This window comes from Malus domestica, chromosome 17 (genome assembly GCF_042453785.1).
Source record: "Malus domestica chromosome 17, GDT2T_hap1".
In the NCBI taxonomy this organism is placed as follows: Eukaryota; Viridiplantae; Streptophyta; class Magnoliopsida; order Rosales; family Rosaceae; genus Malus; species Malus domestica.
The window spans coordinates 24,980,736-25,004,179 of record NC_091677.1 but is presented as its reverse complement, the minus strand read 5'-3'; the positions used below and the strand labels follow the sequence as shown (position 1 = coordinate 25,004,179).

Below are 23,444 nucleotides of genomic sequence, written 5' to 3'. Positions count from 1 at the left end.
TGTAATTGCGTTCTCTATCAATGGAATATCGTTATACTTTTATTAAAAAAACTAGACACACATACTAACTAGCAACTTTGTTTCCACGTTGTCTTTAACCTTCAAGTGAAAGTGGCATGGCACTAACACAGTCGTCAATTACCTTTTCCTCAAACTTTGCTAGCTAGAGACTAACGCGACCATGTAGAATAATGTATAAAATGAAATTATTTTTGAAAACCATAAGACATATTTTCATAATTAATTTTAATTAAAAGACATAAAAAACAGTGATAAAAAACTAAATTTTTTCTCTTTAAAAACACTCGACAATAAAACTGATTTTTCTGGAATGAAAATAAAGCTCTGTGCAGTCGGGCTACTGAAAAAAAACGTTTGCTCTCATATGATATTTCATGCAGCAGAAAACAACCAAAACCACTCTAATGCATTCGGCACATGGGCAACAAAAACAATGAAGACAAATATGGTCTCTCTCTTTCTAATCCACTGCTGCTAGTGGTACCGACTAAACTCTCTTAAGCTCGAATATTTGTCGGTGCGTGCAAGTGTGGTATGCAGCAGCAACCCCAACAAGATCTAATATGCATGGAACAAAACCAATATGTGCAGATAAAGAAATATTAACCTAGGGCTAGGGTATATATGCGGCTCATTAAAATGATATATTCTTTTAATTAAGATTAATAAAGTCATTAAGTAATAAAATAATTACATGCAAAGCCCATGACTTAATTGTGAACCCAAAGTTAAACAACCCGTTGCAAAACTAGATTATATGAACGTATATGCATGCCGAACTTATTTGAGTGGATGTTTTTGAAACTCTTAATATTCTTGTGATCGAGAGCATGAGAGACGCACATAAAATTAGATTATTATAATCGAAAACATGCACGGAATTAAAACATTACAAACTCATGTATTTTATTACGAATTGCCAACCTTATTCTAAGATGAGAATTCCAACTTTTATTCTCTTACTTCTGAAATGAACTTGAATTTAAAAGATATTTTTGAAGTTTTATGTTATTTAAAAGAGAATAATAATGGCTTATGAATCCAGTAATATAGGCGGTACGCCATAAAGCTGAGAAAGTTTTTAAGTGTCTCTTTCCTTTTATAATAACATATATGATCATATTCCGAACACACTAAACAGTATCAAATTTTACAGAGATGCGGTCCAACAGCTGCCGTGTAGACTATGGAAGGGGGTTTGGGTTGTCCATATTTACCCAAACATTGCCACTAAACCCAAACGTTTGCCTCTTTGCACTAGTAGAAAAATATGTTTGCGCGACGAAACCTTGCGCGACGTAGATCACTTCGTCACGCAAAGTATGTTTGCGCGACGACAACACACAGGACGTCGCGCAAGTGGTCTTTGTGCGACGGGACTTTGCGCGACGTAGTAATGCGTCGCGCAAAACAGTTTTGCGCGACGACGGTACAACTACGTCGCGCAAAGAACACTTGCACGACGTCCTGTGCGTCGCGCAAGAGTTTGGCGCCAAACCAAGCTTGTTTTACCGCTTTTTTCGAACTTTGCGCGACGCAGGTTCAATACGTCGCACAAAACAGTTTTGCGCGACGCATGATGTACATTATGCGTCGCGCAAAACAGTTTTGCGCGACGTATTGAACCTGCGTCGCGCAAAGTCAACACGAAAATATTCCTTTTTGTCTTTCTTTCCAGTGTTCTAACACTAGTCAAAAAGCTTCATAACTGCCTTCCCCTCTTCCTCACCTACAGACCTCCATAGCTGCTGATCACACTCAGGTGATTTAAAAACCTCTATGTTATTTATCCATTTTTTTATATATGATTGTATTGAATTTTTGGTTAATATTACCTAATATTATCCATTTTTTTATATATGATTGTATTGAATTTTTGGTCAATAGATGGGACTGATATCGGATGTGTTTGTAGGCAATGCGTTGATTGCAATGTATGGGAAATGCGGGTCGGTTGAGGATGCAACTAAAGTGTTCGAGATAATGCCTGAGAAGAATTGTAATTTGTTTGAATTGTAATTTGCTTTTATTGATAATGAACTTATTATGCAACGTTTTCATAACATGAAACATCGCCGACAATAATTGTAATTTGTTTGTATTGATTAATTATGGAAGACATTACTATATTAAAAAATTTAGTTGTTGCCATTTTCCTTTAACCTTATATTCTTTTAAGTTCGCCCCTACCCCCGAGAAATTATGTCTTCGCCATTGGTAGAGCATGCTAAGAGGCTGCTAAAGACGTTTGGATCAACTGAACATGTGATGGAGGCTAAGGATTTTGAGGTGCACACAGGAGCTGGCGTTAGTGGAAGAGTTGGTGACAAAATGGTTTTGGTTGGGACTTAATATGTGTTTACAAATTAATATTTCTTGTAGTTTAAGCAAATACCAAGCCAAAGTTCCTCTAAAATAACGGTATCTTTTATTTATTAGGCCAAGCATAAAATGAGATACATAATAGTATTATGAGAATATATGAACTATGGAAGATAGGCCTGACAATTCCTGACACGACCCAATAACACGACACGACACGACACGAAAAAAAAAATGAAACAAAAAAGAGAGGGAAAATGAAAATTAATAAAAGTTGTGAGAAATTTTATTTTTTTTAAGTTATTAACTTTTTATCACACATATGACATATCCCACTATTTTTATAATGACACGTGATATACTACTTTGTGTACCAGTCAATTATACGTACAAAATAAAGAGATTTAAATCTACTTAATAAATAAATAAATATATATATATATATACACACACCATTGAACTTGATGGGATACGAATTATACGAAACTAATTTCAACGATCCAACCGTCAAACTTGTTTGTATATGCTACGAGATCGTATCAGCAAAAAATTGCAAAAACCAAACATTCAGAGATTAAGTAACCGAACAAAACTTTTCAATGGTTAAAAAACGAAAAATCACGATTTAACGGTTATTTTAACTCCGATTTTGATTATTTTTTATAGCTACACTCCTTAATCCTATATGAATACAATGAATGAATTCGATCTTCAATTTAAAATATTTACACTAGTGGATACCAAAAAAATCTTATGTTATACTTAATGAAAGTATGAATAAACTCTTAAGTATTAGTGAATTTATTGTTTTGATGGGATACTCATTCTACGAAAGTAGTTTCAAGGATCCAACCGGCGAACATGTTTGTATATACTTCGAGATCGCATACGCCAAAAATTGCAAAAAACAAACATTCAGAGATCAAGTAACCAGACAAAACTTTTCGACGGTTATAAAAAGAAAAATCATGATTTAACGGTCATTTTAATTCCGATTTTGATGATTTTTTGCAGCTACACTCCTTGACCCTATATGAATACAATGATTGAATTCGATCTTCAATTTAAAATATTTACACTAGTGGATACCAAAAAAATCTTATGTTATACTTAATGAAAGTATGAATAAATTCTTAAGTATTAGTGAATCTATTGTTTTGATGGGATACTCATTCTACAAAACTAGTTTCAATGATCCAACTGTCAAACATGTTTGTATATACTTCGAGATCGCATACACCAAAAATTGTAAAAAACAAACATTCAGAGATTAAGTAACCGGACAAAACTTTTCGACGGTTATAAAAAGAAAAATCATGATTTAACGGTCATTTTAATTCCGATTTTGATGATTTTTTGCAGCTACACTCCTTGACCCTATATGAATACAATGATTGAATTCGATCTTCAATTTAAAATATTTACACTAGTGGATACCAAAAAAATCTTATGTTATACTTAATGAAAGTATGAATAAATTCTCAAGTATTAGTGAATCTATTGTTTTGATGGGATACTCATTCTACAAAACTAGTTTCAATGATCCAACCGTCAAACATGTTTGTATATACTTCGAGATCGCATACGCCAAAAATTGCAAAAAACAAACATTCAGAGATCAAGTAACCGGACAAAACTTTTCGATAGGACGAAGGATAACATCGTCGTTAGTAGCTCTGGTGTTGTTATTAAACAAAATTGTCCTATGCAGTGGGAGAAGTGGGCAGAAATTCCCGATAGGACGAAGGATTTGGTGCGAGACAAGTTGTCGGTTAGTATATTAATTTTTAGCCTTTATAATGAAGTTGTTTGTTAGTATATTAATCTTTAGCCTTTAACTACTTGGTTCTTCATAAAAATATTGTTCTTCTTGATGTTCTGTATATTCATTTTGACTTACTGGATTACTTAGGTATGTTTCGAATTTGGTAATGAAATTCAATCATCTAACTCTTTTATCTGGTTATTTAATTCATTTTGATCTATTTCATCAAATTTTGAAATGAACTCTTTTGTTTCTTATTCAAATTCATAAGCTAATCTTATCGAATCTTGTTTATTATAATCTTGTACTTTATGCCATGTTTGAGTTGCTTGTTCATGAATGTCACTGGGTTCATAAATTATATTTCCGATTCTTGCATTCTTTTCATCTAAATAAACAAATTCGGATTCAATATCATTTTTTTAGTTTTGTTTACAAATAATAAAAACCAAATTATATTATCTTAATATTATTAAAGTTCTTACTATTATTTTATTGTTTTTCATATTCGTAGGTCATTTTTGATCTTGATGATATATCCCCCGAGGTCAAGGCCTACTTAGATGAGACCTTAGCAACCCGGTACAAACATTGGAAGAACTATCTTCACACGCATTTTAAGCTATGGGATACTCCGGAGATTGCTCGCCTAAGTGGTTGCCCAAGCGAGTTGAAGGACCGGCCAGAGGATTGGGAGTGGCTCTGCAAACATTTTACGGACCCAAATTTTGTGGTATGTACATAATATTTTAATAATAATTTCTTATTGTTTTAGTTATTTTTAAGGTTTTTTTATTAATTTATTTCAAATAGTCGCACTAACATGTATATTGTGTGTTTAACAGAAGAAATCTGTTGCTGGCAAGATAGCTCAGGAGTCAAAGACACTTCTTCACCATTCCGATTCGAAGCCCTTTTCGTATAGGCTTAAGGCACGACGTCAGGTAAAAGTATATTAATTTAGAAATTTTATACAATTTATTTATTATTATTGATTAATAAAATTTTCTTAATGTTTTTTTTTCTTCAGGAGGGTTCTAAGTTCCCAGAGATCGACATGTTCGAGGATGTTTACGTTCGAACTGGAGATGCGAACACTGAGCATCTTCATGTAAGTAAATGTAATTGTTATTATTCTTATATGTATGCATGAATCGTTCAAATATTATTTATATATATGTTTTTTCTTTATTATTACAGGCTCTTATGGTGGAAAAGCGCACTGCTGTTATCCAAGAAGCAACATCGCAACTTCCCCCTGAGACCCCGATTGAGGACGTCCCGGTACCCGAGGATGCAGGTTTTCAGATCCTGACTGATGTCTTGGATCAGAACCTTGGTCGTCGTCACGGCAAGGTTGTTCGTGGCATGGGGAAAGCACGAGTTCGTGAGACTGGTGCCTCTTCTTCCAGATCGAACACCGCAGAGGTCGATTCATTGAAGGAGCAAGTGACAACCCTACAGGGTTAGCTTCAGGTCCAGGGCGAGCAGATGAGGGAGCAGATAAGGGCCCAGGGCGAGCAGCTGCAGGCTTATGCTGGCCACATGAGAGACCTTGTACGAGCCATAGAGATGACTGGCCTCCAAATCTCGCTACCAGTAGTACTTGATCTTGCTACACCTTCGACTTTCGAGCCACTTCACCCTACTGATACCTAGTAGCCATTTCACCAAGAAGATTACTTGTAGTTTTTTTCTTTTTCATTCGGACATATACAATACATTTCCATATATATATATATATATATGGAAATGTATAAACCCTATATATATATATATATATATATTATAATGAAATATTTTTCTTTGGTGCATTAATTATTGTTTAGAATTTTAATTACAATATTATTTAAAAAGTTAAGAAAATAATATTTTTGACCATTTCTTCAAAAAAAAAAAATTCACGAAAATCCACTTTGCGCGACGTATACTACGTCGCGCAAAGTCACGCGACGCTACTTTGCGCGACGCAGCATACGTCGCTCAAAGTTAATTTGCGCGACGCATGTAACCCTTCGTCGCGCAAATCAAAGTGGATTTGCACGACGTATCATACGTTGCGCAAAGTGGATTTGCGCGACGTAGGATTACATGCGTCGCGCAAATTCACTTTGCGCGACGTATGATGCGTCGCGCAAATCAACTTTGCGCGACGTAGGCTGCGTCGCGCAAAGTGGATTTGCGCGACGACGGGTTACATGCGTCGCGCAAAGTGGATTTGCGCGACGAAGGGTTACATGCGTCGCGCAAAGCCTTCTGTCACTGCCTTGCCGCGACGGTTTGCGCGCGACCAAGGTGAGTTGGGCAAAGTTTTGCACGACGTTTTTTGACTTTGCGCGACGAAGGACCTGCGTCGCGCAAAGTGTTTTTTTTACTAGTGTTGCTTTGTAATCCCTACAATCATGGCTGCCCTTACTGCAAGCACTAGAATCCTGACGAATGTCACAATTTTGAAATTTGATTGAAAGACTTGCACCAATTTGAAATGTAAAAACCCAAAGAGTCTCCACTCCACCCATTCCCATCACTGTTTGTCAATCTCGAGCCACTGTTTTATTTTTTTTCCCGGATTTTTGGGACTTGGCGGTTGTCATGCATGAAAAGGATTTGATATGCTCATGAAATATTCACTAGGCTTTGGCAAATTATTCTAATCCATGATAGACTTCCTTTTGTATATCAATGTTAATAGTGAAACCTTATTTTTCTTAACAAACAATATTATCTACAATAAAAATGTGAGATGGCAGGCTAAGTCTCACAATGGATTAGCCATAATAATATTGTTCAAATTCGCATTTGGCGATAATCGAATCTAAGACATTTCACTTACAAGTAAAGAGTAATACACATAGACCGTAGTACTATGTGGCACAACCACTTTTTATGTTACAATATAAATTTCATAATTGAAACATTCCAATTTCATAGATTAAATTTCACTTTTTATGTCCAGTGGTGGTGGTCTCGAGCCTCGGTTGTTTGTCATGTTGCCAAAAAATGATCGGAAAACTCGCGGGTTGCTTGAGTTTTGACCCCAACGATCATGAATGAGATTCTTGAGAAGGCTAGGTGTTTTGGACTCTTGAGGATGAGATGAAATTGGTGGTGGCTTCGATTTGGACAATGTTGGTCGGGATGACAGTGCACTGTGTCTGCACAGTGATAAAGGGAGAGATAGTGCGTGAGGGAGAAAGTGAGAGAAGAGAGAGGGAGGGAGAGAGAGAGAGGAGAGAGAGAAATCAGGAAATGGGAGCACATAACTCATTTATATACTGGCAATTAAGTCATTTTAAGATGTAGAAAAATTCTCTCTGTCCGATTTTTGTGCATGACGTGTGCATATTTGAATTATCCTATTTCTATTCCAATATTAAAATACTGTCATATTTCTGAATATTTCTCTTTAAAAAATTATTCGTGCATTAAATACAATTGTGACCCATCTTTTCAATTTTTTTTTTCTTTTTCAAGTAATGAAGAAACAATTGTAATATATGAAATGTCCGTATAATTTAAAGAACCAATTATATTGATACAACGAAGTTAGGAACGAGTTCCTTGATCAAGTTTGATATGGACTGAGACGTCGTGTATCAATGTAAACTAGGTAGGATTGCTACCCTACAGAACAAGGCAAGTACCAGACGACGTGTCAAGAAATCAGGACATGTGATGATCACCCAGCCCCAGTTGAAACGTAGTCATGTAGTATATATGCCACATGCCCCATGGTGCACCGCAAACTAGCTAGAAGAATTCTCACAACTCTCTCACACACACACTCTCTAGACACACACACACACACTCACTCTCTCTCTCTCTCTCTCTCTCTCTCTCTCTCTCTCTCTCTCTCTCGACGCGCGCGCGCGCGCGCACACACTATATATATATCACTCACTGTTTTACGATGAGAGAATATGGAGTTCCATGATCAAAGACAGAGCAACGGAGCCGTGAATCTGGTGATCAAGGCAAGGGCCAAGCTCAGGTATGTATAATCCTCAACTTTCCTATGGATTCTCTTCATGAATGCATATATATAGAAAGCCTTTAAAGGAAGAGATCCTTATTTTTTTTAAATAAAAATATGGATTAGTTGTAGGGTTTACACGACAACAAATTTTAACGATCCGAACCGTCTATTTTTTAAATTGCATCTTATAAATCATCCTTACAAAATATTGGTCAAATCGAAAATATTTAAGACATTTAATTGGGTTAAAAAAAAATTAAAGTATATTTTGTTATATAAGAAACAATGAAATTTTATCTTGATAATTAAATAGTCAAATGATTTTGGATTGAATTGAATTTTTGCAAGGATGATCTATGAATCGAGATTTACAAACTAGACGGTTCTGATTGTTGAAGTTTGATATGAAGTGAGTCTCACATCTATCCTTTTGCATAAAGGGACTCCACACACATATGTATATGTGTGTGTTCGTGTGTGTGTGTCTGTGTAATGTACCGACCAATATGACAACATATAATATAGTATATGTCAGAGGTGGAATACGGTTCAGATTGTTGAAATTTGATATGAAGTGAGTCTCACATCTATCCTTTTGCATAAAGGGACTACACACATATATATGTGTGATGTACCGACCAATATGACAACATATAATATAGTATATGTCAGAGGTGGAATTGATAATATGATTAAGATCCATATCCTTCAGTTCAATGGGCATAATGATTCTAATTTCAGATTACTTTTCGATAATGTGAAGAAAAAAAATCCCCCTAGATCATGAACTTATTTTTCATGCTATATTTTCATGTTATATTATGTTTGATGGTTACACTTATGGAGGGTGAAAAAATTAAGGGATTATGTTCTTACAAGTGGTTATTGTCTCATATTAGTTTTATAATAGAATTTTCTTCAATTTTTCATAATATTATAACATGTCAAACTTTATTTTCCAAATATTATAACATGTTAAGTTAAGTGTCCAACTGTATATTGATCTCACGTGATCAAATATGTATTGTTCGCATATTAAACTTAAATTACCCCTTATAGTAGGCTTAAATAACTCTTCAAGTAAGATGGCGTGGCAAGAGTAATCCCATCTCCAAAAAAATTAAGAGATGTTCTGCAAAATGGTTTTTTTTTTTTGGTCAAGGAGGACTTATATAACAAAGTCCAAACGGACACAGTACAAAGACAACAACCTCATAACTGAGGGAGGTACAAAAGAGACGCCACATATGCATTGATCGCATGAGTAAAGGTTCTCAATTATACCTAATAAACAAAAAATTACATAAGATATGGCTCGGCCCAAAAGCCAGAGTCCACCCGAAGAGGCCCAAAAGTGACCCCTCTACAAAACCTGATAACCCTAAGCCGAGAAACACCCGCCGCCACAACCGCCGCCGAAAAGATGGAGACGCCCGGCGAACGGAACACCTGTGAGATACCACCGCATAGAGCAATACAAAAACCCATCAAAGCTTCAGAGATGTAGAAAAGAAACCCCACCTGCAGATCAGGAATATCCCACACCTTCTCGAACGCCACACCTTCGGTCCTCAGACGAACACAAACACAAACGAGTACCCAGAACCAAGCTGTAACCAAAAAGGTCAGGTGGTGTAAACACCATTCTAAACAGATACCAGACCTTTGTAGGGGTGACAACATATAGTTGTCTCTGACCAGAAGCAGCATACAAGAGATGAGATGAAATCCCCCAAAACAGGAGTGGAATTTGAGAGCAGATTCGAAGTATTGGAGTTGATTGAGAGTAGAACCCCAAAGTCGACCCCACGAACCCCAAATCTGTTCCCACAAACCCCAAATCAACGGAATAGTACCTTGAAACAAGGGCACAAAACCCGGAAACAGAGTTCCGGCCATACCACCACTAGATGGCTGGTTGCTCCACCGATCCAAGAAAAGGGTCGGGGCAATCGTATTTGCGGGGAGGGATAAAGCCCCTGGAGATAGATCTCCAACCACAACGGGAACCGGGACCATAGCCGAGCGAGGAAGTAAAAGGGGAGGAGGATAACACATAAATTGAAAGGGTAGCAGCCACCGGCCCCAAGCAGGAGCTGGAGGCCGGCGGCGGAAGGGTTTTCTGCGAGGGGTTTTTTAGAGAGAGAGAGAGTACAGACTACAGGACAGACAGCTTTTGCAAAATGGTTATTTAACTTTACAGTAAAACATCAACATTTTTTAGTACTATATTTTTCCTTCATAGTCGAACTTGTATCTTTCAGGTCTCAGGAAAGGACTGGCCAAATGATGGGCTCTTTAGAAGACCAAGCTCATGAAGGAGGGGACCCGAACTACCACGCGATCCGGGAGGCAAAGGAGGTAGGGAAGCATAAGAAGTATCACAAATCACAATTGATCATAACACAAAACCATAATCCATAAGCTAACAAAGAAGACTAGCTTGAAGAACTCCCATTTGATAAAGCTATGGATCAATAAAATTGCGGAACCAAACACAGTAGTGCTTCCCTTCTTTGTCGGAATCCCAATCTTCAAACTAAGAGGGAGCTGAGGCGACTATATATACTATCTTTGCTTCTCTCTTGAAATTATAGGAAAATGCTTTCTACAATATATCATTTTAATGCTTGGAAATAATCCTTCACCAATAAGGATTAGCATTATAAGACATTAAAATTGGACTGAAACAGCCGGCCACCTGATCTCAAAAGCTCATACTCTAAGCATATATAGCCGGACTTAGATTTCCCATGTCTCAGGAAAGAACTGGCCTGATGGTGAGCTCATTAGAAAATAAGGGCCAAGGAGGAGGGGACCCGATCTACGACGCTATCCAAGAGGCAAAGGAGGTGATGAAGCTGAAGGCTCAAAAGGAGAAGACTGGGGAGTATATGAATCCGATGGATCAAACCTATAAGGGTGTTCTTACCATTGACAAGAAGGATGATTAGAGATAGAGGGAGGAAGCAGTGGTGGAAAAATATTGGATATTTTTGGACTTCGATTAATTTTCCCTAACTTTTTTCTATGTCAGATTGCTGCTTGATACATGCTTAAAGATAGAAAAGTCCTATGTGGTATTAGTCTATTACATGGGATTGTTTATATTTTGGTGTTACTAGTCACGCCGTACTATAAATAAAATTTTCGTAATTTTCAGTTGACACATATATGTATTTTATAATACAGGTGATATTTATTATTTTAACTCTTATTAATAGGGGGTTTTGAATTCAGAACGAAATGAGGATTTGAATTTAAGACGAAGTGGATTGAAAATGAAAGCTTTAATCATCTGAACAATTTACTACTTACCTTAGTCAATGAATGAAAAGAAAAGTTCTAACCATCTGAACAATTTACTACTTTAGTCAATGAAGATCATCCACTCCATCTACTACTTCATGAATTAATCTATTCAGAAAGCATGTTGTTTGCATGAACTAAAAAAATCAAAGGCTTATTAGAAACAAAAGTCACAGTACTTCTGCTTTGTTTGTTTGTTTGTTTTTTTTTTAATTAACACTTAAAACTATGAACATAAGTTATGCATGTGTTAACTTGAAAGCTGCATCAAATTACAACAATGAGAATAAAATAGAAAATAGGTGAATGCCAAATTACCCTTCAGCTTTAGATTTATATTAAATTTGTGTTAATATAAACTGAACAACATTGACATGTACCTATGTGATTAAAAATGATGCAGGTTAGCTTAATATAAAGTATATACTATAGTTTATGAGCTGATAGTTTTTATTAAAACCAACAAATTAAAAAAAGAACAATACTTGGCTGCTGAAAATTCAGTAGCCATTCCTACTTTCACCCAATCATATTTGGACACGTGTTCAATTTGTGTTTATAATTTCATTATTTGGACACGTGTCAAAATTTGATTGGTTGAAAGTAGGAATGGCTGCTGAATTTTCAGCAGCCAAGTATTGTTCTTAAAAAAAAAGGTTTAAGAGTATACCTACTTGTAATGCTCTAATTGATTCTTAATTGAAGAAGAGCTCAAGTAAATAAAACTTTATGTCTAACCATTATTTCGTTTTTTGTTTTTACTTTTTTGTGCTAGTGATAGAGAAGAAATATCAGTGTTACAGAAAAGTTTATTCTCATTTACCTCCCTAAAGAATCACATTCCTTACAGATTAGGAATGTCACACTCGATTTCGTGTAGAACTCACAGATAACTTTCAGTTTCTTGATGAAATTAAACAAGGGAGAAATTTGGAATATGAATTAATCTCGTTCTGCTTCTCATTCCAAATTAGTAAACATGTGTTTAACTCAGGGTTGATAAAGTCACTCAGTACTACGATCTGGTGATATCTCTCTTTGCTTAGAAGTAGTGAGAGGTCTTAGGTTCGAATATCGTAGATGGCAAATTTGATATCAAATTAGGTTGCCCATTGTATGGCTTAGCCGAACTCCCCCTCCTTCTAGTGTAAAAATATCGATATACTCAAAAAAAAAAAAAAAAAAAAAAAACCTCAGGGTTGATAAAAGAAACTCGGGTCGGGTATTTGGGAACCCGATGGTCCAGGACTCAACTTTTGGGATTTTGAGACGTAACCGTTTGGCCTAGTCCAATTACGATAAAGTCCAGACCAGAACAAGAGACTGAGGGTAGTATAGTCTTTTAACACCTGGCAGACGCCATCCGTGTCTCTCTTGTGTATATATAGAGCTAGCACGCCTCCTACTTTTTCAATTTTGCTTAGAAACGCTCGCTCTCTTCTGCGGAAGTTTCCCCAAAGTCTTCAACGACAACAACCTCCGGTAAATTCCGAACCCTAAAATCCTTTACAGTTCGATACGATCTATTTCTTCGATTTATTTTCGCAGATCGTGAAATTATTACTGAGTTTTGATTGATTTCGTTATTTTGGGTTCGAAAACTATGAAAATTTTGAATTTTTAGCGCAAAGATTGTCAATTTTTGTGGATAATTTTAGCTTTCTTTAACTTTGTGGTTTTGGCTGCTTTTAATTTGGGTTGATGGCTTCTCTGAACATGTTAGGATCGTTTGTTCATGCTGAAATGTCGAATGGGTCAACTGTGAATATTGAATATGGGCAAAGGGATTTCGGTGAGGCTTCTGGGTGTAATTTTATGATTTGGGTAGTGTTGAATGGCTGCTATTTAGGTAATGATGTTGCGTTTTATGTATTGATGTCGAAGATATAAGGAAAAATTGGTAATTTAATTGGAAGGCTAGGAATTGAACTAGAACTAGGAGCTAGGTTGAGTTTCTTTGAAATCTAATTATTTTATGTATTTTGGTCGAGTGTGTCTATTTTCATGAATCACTAGTGGCTAAGTGGTATGGGTCGTGTGGTGGGTGGTGAGCTTCGTTGAAATTGTATGTGTATTTTTTTTTTTTGAGAAGAGAAATTGTATGTGTATATGGGTACTTAGTTTGTAGTTAAGCCTGGATAAATACAAGAAATTTATTTTCAACTGACTCTGCAATGGCAGTAGCCCCGTGCACTGGGCTGCACATTTGTGCAGGTTTCTTGGAGTTTGCTAGTAATTATTTATTAGCGTTCATGATTAAGGTGTTGCTTTCTATTGTGGCGTCAAAGTTAGTTATACAGAAAAGGAGTTGATAGATTTTGTTATATTCTTTTTACCTGACTAGTGATTAGTAATGGTTCAGTTGTTTTGTTTGGATCAAATGGTTCTATTAGTATACTTATGACATATCAACAATTATGATCTCTGCAATTTAAGATTGAGAATACAATCATGCACATAAGCACCCACAGATTATGCCACACAAAGGCCTTTTTTTCGTTAAGATTTGTTAAAGTCTGGTTTTCCGAATCTGCTATGCATTTTTTTCAGTCTTTCGTAATATATGTAATATATTTCTTTCCTACATTTAACGCTTCCTAATGTTCTGTGTTGAAAAAAGTAGGTTTTAGTATTCTGTGGTGGCTTCTTAACTTCAAAAATGCCTAAAGTTAGAAGAGATAGTTCCTTGTCTCTTGATCGATCTAGGGCATCTCCTTATCCGTGCACCTCTGATGATTCTGATGCTTACAACCTGAAAAATCCTTTGGAAAGCAAAGATAACGCAAAAGAGTGGGAAGAAGCTAGGTGCCCCATCTGCATGGAACACGCACACAATGCTGTTCTTTTAAAATGCTCATCTCATGAGAAGGGCTGCAGGCCTTTCATGTGCAATACAAGCTATCGGCACTCAAATTGCTTTGACCAGTTTTGTAAGTCATCTTCGCCTTGCTGCTCAACAGTTATGTTGCAGGAACTTCCTCTCACACACACCTCTCACATTGCTAGCGAGGAACAGTCGTCGCCTGGGCAAAGCAGCCCCTGTGGCAGTCAATTGGATTTGAAGCCAGTTTGCCCTCTTTGTCGTGGAGAGATATATGGGTATGTTGTTGTAGAGGCTGCTCGCCACTTCATGAATGCCAAAGTGAGGAATTGCTCTTCTGAGACATGTGACTTTAGTGGGACTTATTCAGAACTGAGGAAGCATGCTAGGTCTGAACATCCTGCTGTCCGTCCATCCGAGGTGGATCCAAATCGGCATAGTGATTGGGTAAGGTTGGAGCGTGAAAGGGACTTGGAAGATGTTCTTAGCTTGGTCCAACAAGGACCCGGAGATGAACTTCTTGATGATTCATCAGGGGATCTTAATTCCTGGATGTCGACCGTGTTCGCTGCAATGTTTCGTTCTCTTGAGGTCATGCTTGTGACTCGTTTGATGGATTCTTCAAGTGGCTCTTCAAGTGGCAGAGAGCAGCAGACGCATAACCGCAGATCAGGAAGGACATCCAGGGTTCATTATGACAATGATACCATTCCTTCCACTAGACGGAGCAACAATGTATCAGATAGTACATCTCGTCCCAGACGTCTGCGTTGGCGGGCACTGAATGATGATGTGGGGACTAGTCGTTCCAGATGGGGTCGCAATTCCATGTCTGGGGAGGCTGGTGGTCATGCGCCTAGATGGGGCAACAGTTTGTTATCAGAGCAAAATAGCCGTACCCCTAGATGGGGCAACAACTCCTTGTCAGAGGAAGCTAACCATGCCCCCAGATGGGGCAACAATCCCTTATCAGAGGAGACCAGTCGCGCCTCTAGAATGGGCAACAACTCCTTAACGGAGGAGACCAGTCGTTGGCCTAGATGGGGCAACAACACCTTACCAGAAGAAAGCAGTCGTGCTTCTATATGGGGCAACAACTCCTTACGTGAAGAAACCAATCGTGCTCCTAGATGGGGAAACAACTCCTTAACTGAAGAGACCAGTCGTGCTCCTAGATGGGGCAATGCTTCAGCACCTGAAAATACCCCTCGTACTGGAAGGCTGCGCTGGAGAAATCAAAGATGGCCAACAAATAACAGGCGGTGACTGCGGCAGACTATTATGAGGTCAATTTTCTCGCGCTAAAAGTTAGTGTCAAGATTTTTTATGAAACTACGCTAAAACCTAGTGTCAAGATTCTGTATGTAAGTTTCACATTTCGCAGAAGTGTAGTCATTTTCCAATGTTTCACGTCTTTCTCATCACTCTTTCCTTTTTTTTCCCTTGCTTTTGGCGTTCTCAGATCGAGCAGCCGCAGTAGCATCTTCAGATTACGTCTGTGCTCGGTTGCGGATCGTGTCGGACTGTTTAAGAAGAAGAAGCATTGAATGAACTGCGAAAGCATGAAGTTTCATTTTGTCTGCAATGTTAAAGGGCCTCGAGAACTCTCTTTTCTTTTTTTTCTTTTTTTCACCCTCTTGTTTGATTCATTTTTAGATTGTGTTAGCACGGTTGAGTACTATGTTAGTTATGGTTTCGGTTTATGAGGATGCTTCTGTACACAGGGTCGTTTTATATTTCTGGATTTTTACTTTTTCGCCAAACTTTTTGCAAATAATTTATGGAAAGAATTATTGAATCAGTTGAAGCTACTGGCAACTTTATTTTACCTGATGGAAAGGACGACCTTTATCCTGAGCAATGTATTAAAAGCGTGCGTGACTGAGGTGTCCGAGGGATAGTCCGGCCTAGACATGAGACATAAAGCAAAGCCGTACGAGATCTAAATTTTTTAATATATACACTAAGCGTACACATATATTATATTAAAAAAATATATTAATTGATAATCATCCTGAGCGCATATATATTATAAATATATATAGTTATATATATGTAATAGATGATGAAAAACACAATGAGTACACATATAACAATGCACATAGACAGCACACACATCTATTATATAAAAAAAATAAAAAACATAAAAAAGAAAGGCAGAGAGATGATACTGCAAGGAAGAGTAGGGCTGGGTTCGGTTGGCAAATTATGCCAAATTCTTTGTGCCACTTGGCAGCCACATGTACATAATTACCAAAAATTAGTTACTACTAGCCAACCGTCTTCTTGCAGTTGCCAAAAATTGGTTCGGCCAAAATTATTGGCTAGTTCGGTTGGTAAATGGCACAACTGGTGGTTTACTAAAATCTCAAATTTCTCAAATCAAGAATATATTTTTATTGTGCCTTTCTACAGATTTGCTTAAAAAGATAAAATATAGTTCAACTTTTCTACATGATCGATCGATTGGTGTTAGGGCTTATGATATATGAGTACATCTTCTAACTCCAAAGGGGATACAACAGAAAAAATTCATTTAAAAATAATACTGGAATACAACAGTCCTATGAATACGTAAGATATGCATAAAGCAACACAATAAATCCCCAAGAGAAGGGTTTCACAAATATTTACCTAAATTTGAAAGCTGATGAAGAAGAAGATTTCTGGCAAAGATAGCAGTTGGCCGGATGACAAGGAGGTGTGCGTTGAAGAGAAGAAGAAAATTGAGAGAAGGCTGCTAGAAGTCGTGCATATATTTTTCAAACCCTAAAACTAAGGAGTCATTTGTTTTCTAAACCCTAAAACTGAGGAGTCAAGCATGTAAAAAAGTACCTAAAATATCTAAATAGAAAAAAAATATGTATATATATTGGTAGGTATGGCACACCGCCGACATAAAAAATCAATTACCAAAGCCATGCCATTAATTGTCGGTTCGGTAAAATGCCAACCAATTATGAAAAAAATGCCAAAACTATACCCATACCATTATGAGCTGATCGGTAAATCGGCTTATGGAAAAAAATTTCACCCCTAAGGAAGAGGTATGAGGTAGTTAAAACCTACCCAAAATTTGGGTTTGCGAGTTCCAAAAAAAAAAAGCCCTGAGGCGTGCCTAGGCGGCTCCAACGACGCCTTCTACCCACTCTCTCAAAATAGAGACGGCAACCCTCACGCCCAGCCTTAGAGGACGCCTAGGCGCGCTCTGAGGCGAACCTTTTAAAACATTGATCCTGAGCCAAATTAGCTGATTAGTTGAGTTTATTTAGTGGCTCATAACCTAGTTTGGTAAATTAGACTTTTTTATACAATACTTGTATTTAATACTATCATCATCTGACAGTCAAATATAATTAATGTGAATATATGTATTTAATACAATTAGTATCTAACAGTTAGGATGATAATTGTATTAAATACATCTAAATATTGTAGTCAAACTTAAATTGTTCGATCTGGCTCAATTTCTCGCTTAGCAAGTCAACGTGCCCAACACGTGACACTATTGTATAACAAGCTAAGATGAAATGTGAAAAAGGTTAACGACGAATCTTTGAATAAAACAATGGTTGGTCTCCATGGGCAAATAATTGGGGATGAAAGGACTGGAAGAAACAAAAAGACATAAACGTGACACGGTATTAACAGTTTAGACGTGTTGGGTGGTTCAATTCAAAATCTGGATATATAACAAGAAAATCTCATTAATCTATTCATCAAAATTTCTTAACAAACTCGATGTATGCTCTCATAAGTCCTTGTAGAATTTTAAATCCTATCAAATCTATCACTTTATGTATCTTTTAAAATCTTCCAAAATTTTAATTGACTACACTTGCTGTCGATTTTAAAAATTATAAAGCCTACGTGGCGAGTAGAACGAGTAACTATGAGCTAACTACATCGTTTTTGTGAATGCGGGGTTCCAACTCGCAACCGAGCTCGGTTGAGCAGTAGAATAGATGTGGTGGTGATAGTCGTGTCGATTGCGCTGCTGACTTTCGTGCTCAAGCGATTATGGCCGAGAAAGGAACACGTCTCGGCTTTGGATTCTAGAACTTGAAGACAAGGTTGCCTAGATCATTGGTAAGTTGAGGATCTCCTCTCCTACACCAAGTTTGGCTGCCTCGACTATATTCATCAGAACATAGGTGCGCTGAATCGATATCAGGCTATAGGGAACACAGGTACTCAAAAGAGATGAGCGTTTTAATGGTGAATGTTGTTCGGCCGTCTAAGTGCCAAATTGCAAAATTCACATGAGAGTAACCAATCATAGAACACTCTACTTCGCTATGAAACTAATGAAGTGACCTGTTTCGGTAATAAGTTAAAAACTTCTTCACCGACCGAGACTTGGATAGATAACCAATCAACTAGAAGTAGTGTTGTTAGTCCAAATTGAAGATGCTCCCTGACTGTTTGATTCTATGGCTTCAGTGCTGTTAGTCCATGAAGATGTCGCCGATTCTCAACACAGTGTTGTTAGTCTAAACTGAAGATGTGTTGACATGAGAGTTAGGATAGTTAGTGTTTTTAGGGTTTTAGGTAGAGCGAAGAGTTTTCGCGCAGTGCATTTTAAGTTGTTTGTTGAGTTGAAGTGACTTTAATGTTGCGGACCCTTTTCTATTTATAGGTGAGGTATCTGTAATAAACAAGCCTGCCAAGGCAGAGTCCTGATGGGATTGTATTTGCTTGGCATTTGCTTCAATATTCCCCTTATCCTTTAATGGCCAAAACTTCATCTTCATCAAGTCTCGGCCTATTTCATTCCAACTAGGAGCTCGGCATCTGCTTCAATATTTCTCTTATCCTTTAATGGCCAAACTTCATCTTCATCCAGCCTCAGCCTCTTTCATTCCAACTAGGACTCATGAATCTAGTCTCATTATGAGATTCATTCATCTTTATCTACTTGAGCAAGCATTCTAATCCATTGGGTAATTCATATTTATTAAAGTTTCAATCTAATCTTTTGCAATCTCATTTCGTATAGGACTTGACCGAGCCACCCACACTTGGTTTCTTCATAGTCCTTCCATCATTAGGACTCGGTTGAAATGATCCTCTTTGTGGGGCTAAAAGCCCATTGGGTTGAAGGACGCATACTAGGCCGAGAATCATGATCAACCCATCTTTGCCCAAACTGTTGTTTCATGCCCAAAAACACTCGCTAAGTGAATTTTACAAAATTTTGAGTCACAAGGAAAATTGACAATCATCATAAATTTCAAGGGTAAATTGAAATAAGTAAAATTCAAGGCAGGAATTAGAATGTGTAAAAAAATGGACCAAAAATATACCAATAAAAAAGAAGGAAACTGGATTCAAATAGACCGACACACGTTGCAGAAACCTTCAACACACTCGAGAAAAACGCACCGTTTCACCAGGTTCCCTCTTCCTTCTCAGCTCAGAGCTTCAGCCTCCTTCCACGGCGGTTCCACCTCTCTCCTCCTCTTCTTCCAGGTAAATCGATCAAGTTCCCGACTTTCCTTCGTTTTCCGACTAACCAAACAGGATTTTCACATCGGTTTTTATGAATGAATGTTATTGTAAAAAGCTTTCAACTTTCCTTCGTTTTCCGACTAACCAAACACGATTTCATGTTTTTAGGGTTCGCAGCATGGCTAGGTCTCTTTCGAATTTGCTCTTCAAGGGGCTTTCGTTTTCCGGGACGGCTGCTCGTCCTGCCACAATTGTAAGACTTTTCCGGGTTTTCCACATTTGGGTATTAGTAGTTATTGCGGGGGGAAGTGATTTCCGCACACCCATTTCTCCCCCACCTTCCGGTTTACATCAGTTTGTTGATTCTCTTTCGATTTCTTCAATTTGAAGGCGAGAAATAAGAGTGTGTACAAGGAGAAAAAGGAGGTGTAGAAATCACTAATGGTAGTAATGAAACGAAAGTGCGTAACTCAAAGAGTGTTGAGACTGAGAGTTTTGTTCAAATCACACTAAACCCAGTTTTACAATATGGGTTTGTTTTGGATTAAATACTGTTTTATATATGATTTTAAGAAAAAAATACCGTTGTATTTTGATATTACCTGTCTGTGATTGGAAATATGTTTCGGTACAGAGTTAATTGGATTATCTTTGTTCGAACATACCATGAACCCTAAACCCTGAACCCTGTTAGTCATGTGGATTGAGATTTTGATCACATGGTATATATTATATAGTCTGGCAAGAAACATTAATCTTTATTCCGCATGCTTTATGTTTGTGTTTTCAACCGCACCATGTATAGGAGTGTGCACGCAACTACGTGCAGTGTATATGTTATAACAACACGTTAATCCACGCCATGTTTTAAATTTGGATTCATTATACTTCATACTTAATAATGATAACTTTTAATGGTTTCTTTGGTGTTAGGCTCCTGCATCCTTTTATCTTAGTGGCTTGAGATACAACACCAGTGTGCCAAATGAGCCCGACACACATGATGATTTTAAACCGACTAATAAGCTTGAGAGTTCTGACCTTAGCTTGAAGGACCTTGTTGAAAAGGTAGACATATGCCAAACAAATCTTCTTAATATAATATTTTTCTTTCCCTTTGTCATCTGGATGAAGGTTTATTGTTTGTTACGTTCAATGATTCTGATATGTTTCTGGTGTAGGATGTCAAGGACAACCCTGTAATGCTTTACATGAAAGGAGGGCCTGAACTTCCTCAATGTGGATTCAGCTCACTTGCTGTTAGAGTATTAAAACTATATGGTAAGTGCCGAGTCATTCAACACTCCAACTTTCATTCATGGCTTTCTAAAGTTCATTTAGCAACCAAATCTATCGACGTATGAATGGAAATAACTGAAATGAAAGCAAAGTGGTGCTCAATATCTTCATGATTGTTCATATGTTCCATCAAAGTGAGATGCCTCTAGCTAAAGATGGATATAAATAGCTCGCTAATGTCAAACAAATACATAGAGGTGCATTTGATACTTCCTGCATAAAGAGTCAGTTTCTTACAAATACGCGATGCACCTAATCAACTAGAAATTTCGACAATGGCTAAAACATAGTCAGGCATATGTTGTTCATAAAGTAATCCGGAATGAAGTAGAGTACTGTTTCGGTGCACAAGGCTCCCGCTTTACGCAGTGATTGACTAAAAAGGTCGTACCCAGTGCACAAGGCTTCCGCTTTACGCAGGGTCTGGGAGAGGTGAATGTCGGCTAGCCTTACCCCCATTTATGGAGAGGCTGCTTCCAAGTCTCGAACCCGAGACCTACCGCTCATGGGCGAAGGCACTTGCCATCGCACCAAGTGCGACCTCTTTACGCAGTGATTGACTGATTGAATTAATTTTCTTTTCAAGTTTACTTATTGCATGAAGTATGTTGAGTGAACCTCTTCTGATTTGTTTCACTTTTCAAGTTTTTTGGAAATTTAATTCAATAGGTAGTCCAACAAGAAATTATGAATTAACTGGTTCTATGTTACCGAGTATAGCTTGAGGTTATGAACAGACATGACTATAACAAGGTTACTTTCGTGTGTTGTTATGTTCTGCTGCTAATTATTTTCTTATGATAATTGTGAATTTTTCAGAAGTTCCTTTGGCTTCTAGAAATATCTTGGAAGACCCTGAACTGAAAAGTGCTGTAAAAGCCTTTAGGTGAGTTGATTCTTTGCCGTTAGTTTTTAAAGGTTTCCCACTCTGGTTTTAGTTTATATAATTTTGCCTTTCCAAATTTGTGAGCACAGCTTATTAACGAAAGTAGTAAGCAAATCTTTTCTTTTTTTGGTTAAGTACATAGTACTATTTATTAAGAAATCGTGGTTGAATGAAGGATTATGATTGTCACGAATTGTGATCGAATTATAGAACTCATTGTTTTCGTTGGAAGTTAAAACCTACCCCTTTTCACTAATGATCGTGCAAACCTGAAACGAAAACTACTTCAAATTTTGTTCGTTATACAGAGACAGGACCGTCGATTATGCTTAACGTAGGCATTTTGGCCTTTTTGATTTGGAGTTGATTTCTTAACTTCCTTTTTTTACCTATGAAGCCACTGGCCGACGTTTCCTCAGATATTCATCAAGGGGGAGTTCGTCGGAGGGTCAGATATTATTCTCAATATGCATCAGGTTAGTCCTTATAAATTCGATTAGTTACTGTATTTTTTGTTATATATTCAAGGCAACGCATTTGTTGTAAGAATGTTGTATTTTCGTTTGTAGAGTGGTGAACTGAAGGAAAAGCTTAAGGACATCTCAGGCGGTCAAGAGAAGAAATCTGAATAAGTTGTTGAATTTGGACTGTGGAGTGCAGAGTGATACATTTCATCCATGTTTTTCTTTTGTTGCTGAAAGATGACAAATATGTGGGATTATGCATCACTGGAGTTAATAAACCTAATTTTATCATATCAAGATTCAAGAGGAATAAATCTCGCTTATTTATTTATCTCATTTCGTCCTTGTGCAATATATCTAGTTTTCATGTGAGATTGGGTTTGAGTTAGTTGCTCTGGTGCGATGGGATTGGATTGGATAACTCGTTGTATTTAAGGAACGTTGATGGAAGAAATTTTGTCCGACTTGAAGGAAGAATTTTTAAATCCATAAAAAAAATATATATATGTCGGATTTCGTATAATTCCCGAATATGAAAAATCATTCACCCTTACCTTTACAAGGCTCTTGAATTGTACGAGGTAATCAATCCATCCAATCCTAGAAAGTAGAAACTGAACTGAGTCCTAAGATATGTAGATTTAAATTTGAAGCGAGGAAAACCGGAATTAAAGTATAGAACAAAACAATTCAATTAAAAATGGGTTGCTTAAAAACATGATTACCGAGCACAAAACGGTCCCGTATTAGACATTTAGAAAGTCCTCAAAGAACCTTTACATATATTTTTCCGCGCCTTCAAAGGGTCCCCAGACCGCCTCATGTGGATCTGCCCATGCCTAGACACATTTGTTTATTTCCCTCCCTTGAAATAAGATGCAAGTCAACGACTTCCACTACTGGAGTGAAAAATCAAACCTCATTGCAACCAAAGAAATGCTTTTTCATAAGCATCAAGAAAAAAAAATTGAAATATTCATGTTCCAACTGCTTCTTCTGATCCAATCCATCAACACCAAGACGGACGATTTAGTGAAACCAGAAAGAGTATAGTTACCATCCACTTTATTTATGATTTTTCATTACTCTGATTTTTCATACTAGAAAGGAAGAACCGAACATAAAACGAG

The 23,444-nt window shown here is 37.2% G+C and overlaps 3 protein-coding genes across 4 annotated transcripts; all 3 read left to right on the top strand.

The window, feature by feature from the left end:
• The first annotated feature begins 7,939 nt into the window (after positions 1 to 7,939).
• Positions 7,940 to 11,251, top strand: LOC114822799 (uncharacterized). 2 transcript variants are annotated; one of them, XR_011578454.1, is made up of 3 exons: positions 7,940 to 8,099; positions 8,433 to 10,445; positions 10,847 to 11,251. XR_011578454.1 is itself a non-coding variant. In XM_029097977.2 (3 exons), exons 1-3 carry the CDS (start codon positions 8,029 to 8,031, stop codon positions 11,036 to 11,038), a joined length of 360 nt encoding a protein of 119 aa, XP_028953810.1. In that variant the 5' UTR covers positions 7,949 to 8,028; the 3' UTR covers positions 11,039 to 11,251. The 2 variants fall into 2 exon arrangements, 1 of the variants encoding a protein (XP_028953810.1); XM_029097977.2 differs by having other exon boundaries at positions 7,949 to 8,099; positions 10,349 to 10,445.
• Positions 11,252 to 12,805: 1,554 nt separating this feature from the next.
• LOC103440699 (uncharacterized) lies at positions 12,806 to 16,015 on the top strand. The gene is made up of 3 exons (XM_070816902.1): positions 12,806 to 12,875; positions 14,017 to 15,500; positions 15,677 to 16,015. Exon 2 carries the CDS (start codon positions 14,053 to 14,055, stop codon positions 15,478 to 15,480), a length of 1,428 nt encoding a protein of 475 aa, XP_070673003.1. The 5' UTR covers positions 12,806 to 12,875; positions 14,017 to 14,052; the 3' UTR covers positions 15,481 to 15,500; positions 15,677 to 16,015.
• Positions 16,016 to 19,525: 3,510 nt separating this feature from the next.
• LOC103440700 (monothiol glutaredoxin-S15, mitochondrial) lies at positions 19,526 to 22,650 on the top strand. Its single transcript, XM_008379394.3, has 7 exons — positions 19,526 to 19,686; positions 19,834 to 19,918; positions 20,599 to 20,733; positions 20,847 to 20,946; positions 21,784 to 21,850; positions 22,248 to 22,326; positions 22,420 to 22,650. The coding sequence occupies exons 2-7, from the start codon at positions 19,844 to 19,846 to the stop codon at positions 22,480 to 22,482; spliced, it is 519 nt and encodes a 172-aa protein (XP_008377616.1). The 5' UTR covers positions 19,526 to 19,686; positions 19,834 to 19,843; the 3' UTR covers positions 22,483 to 22,650.
• Positions 22,651 to 23,444: the final 794 nt, after the last annotated feature.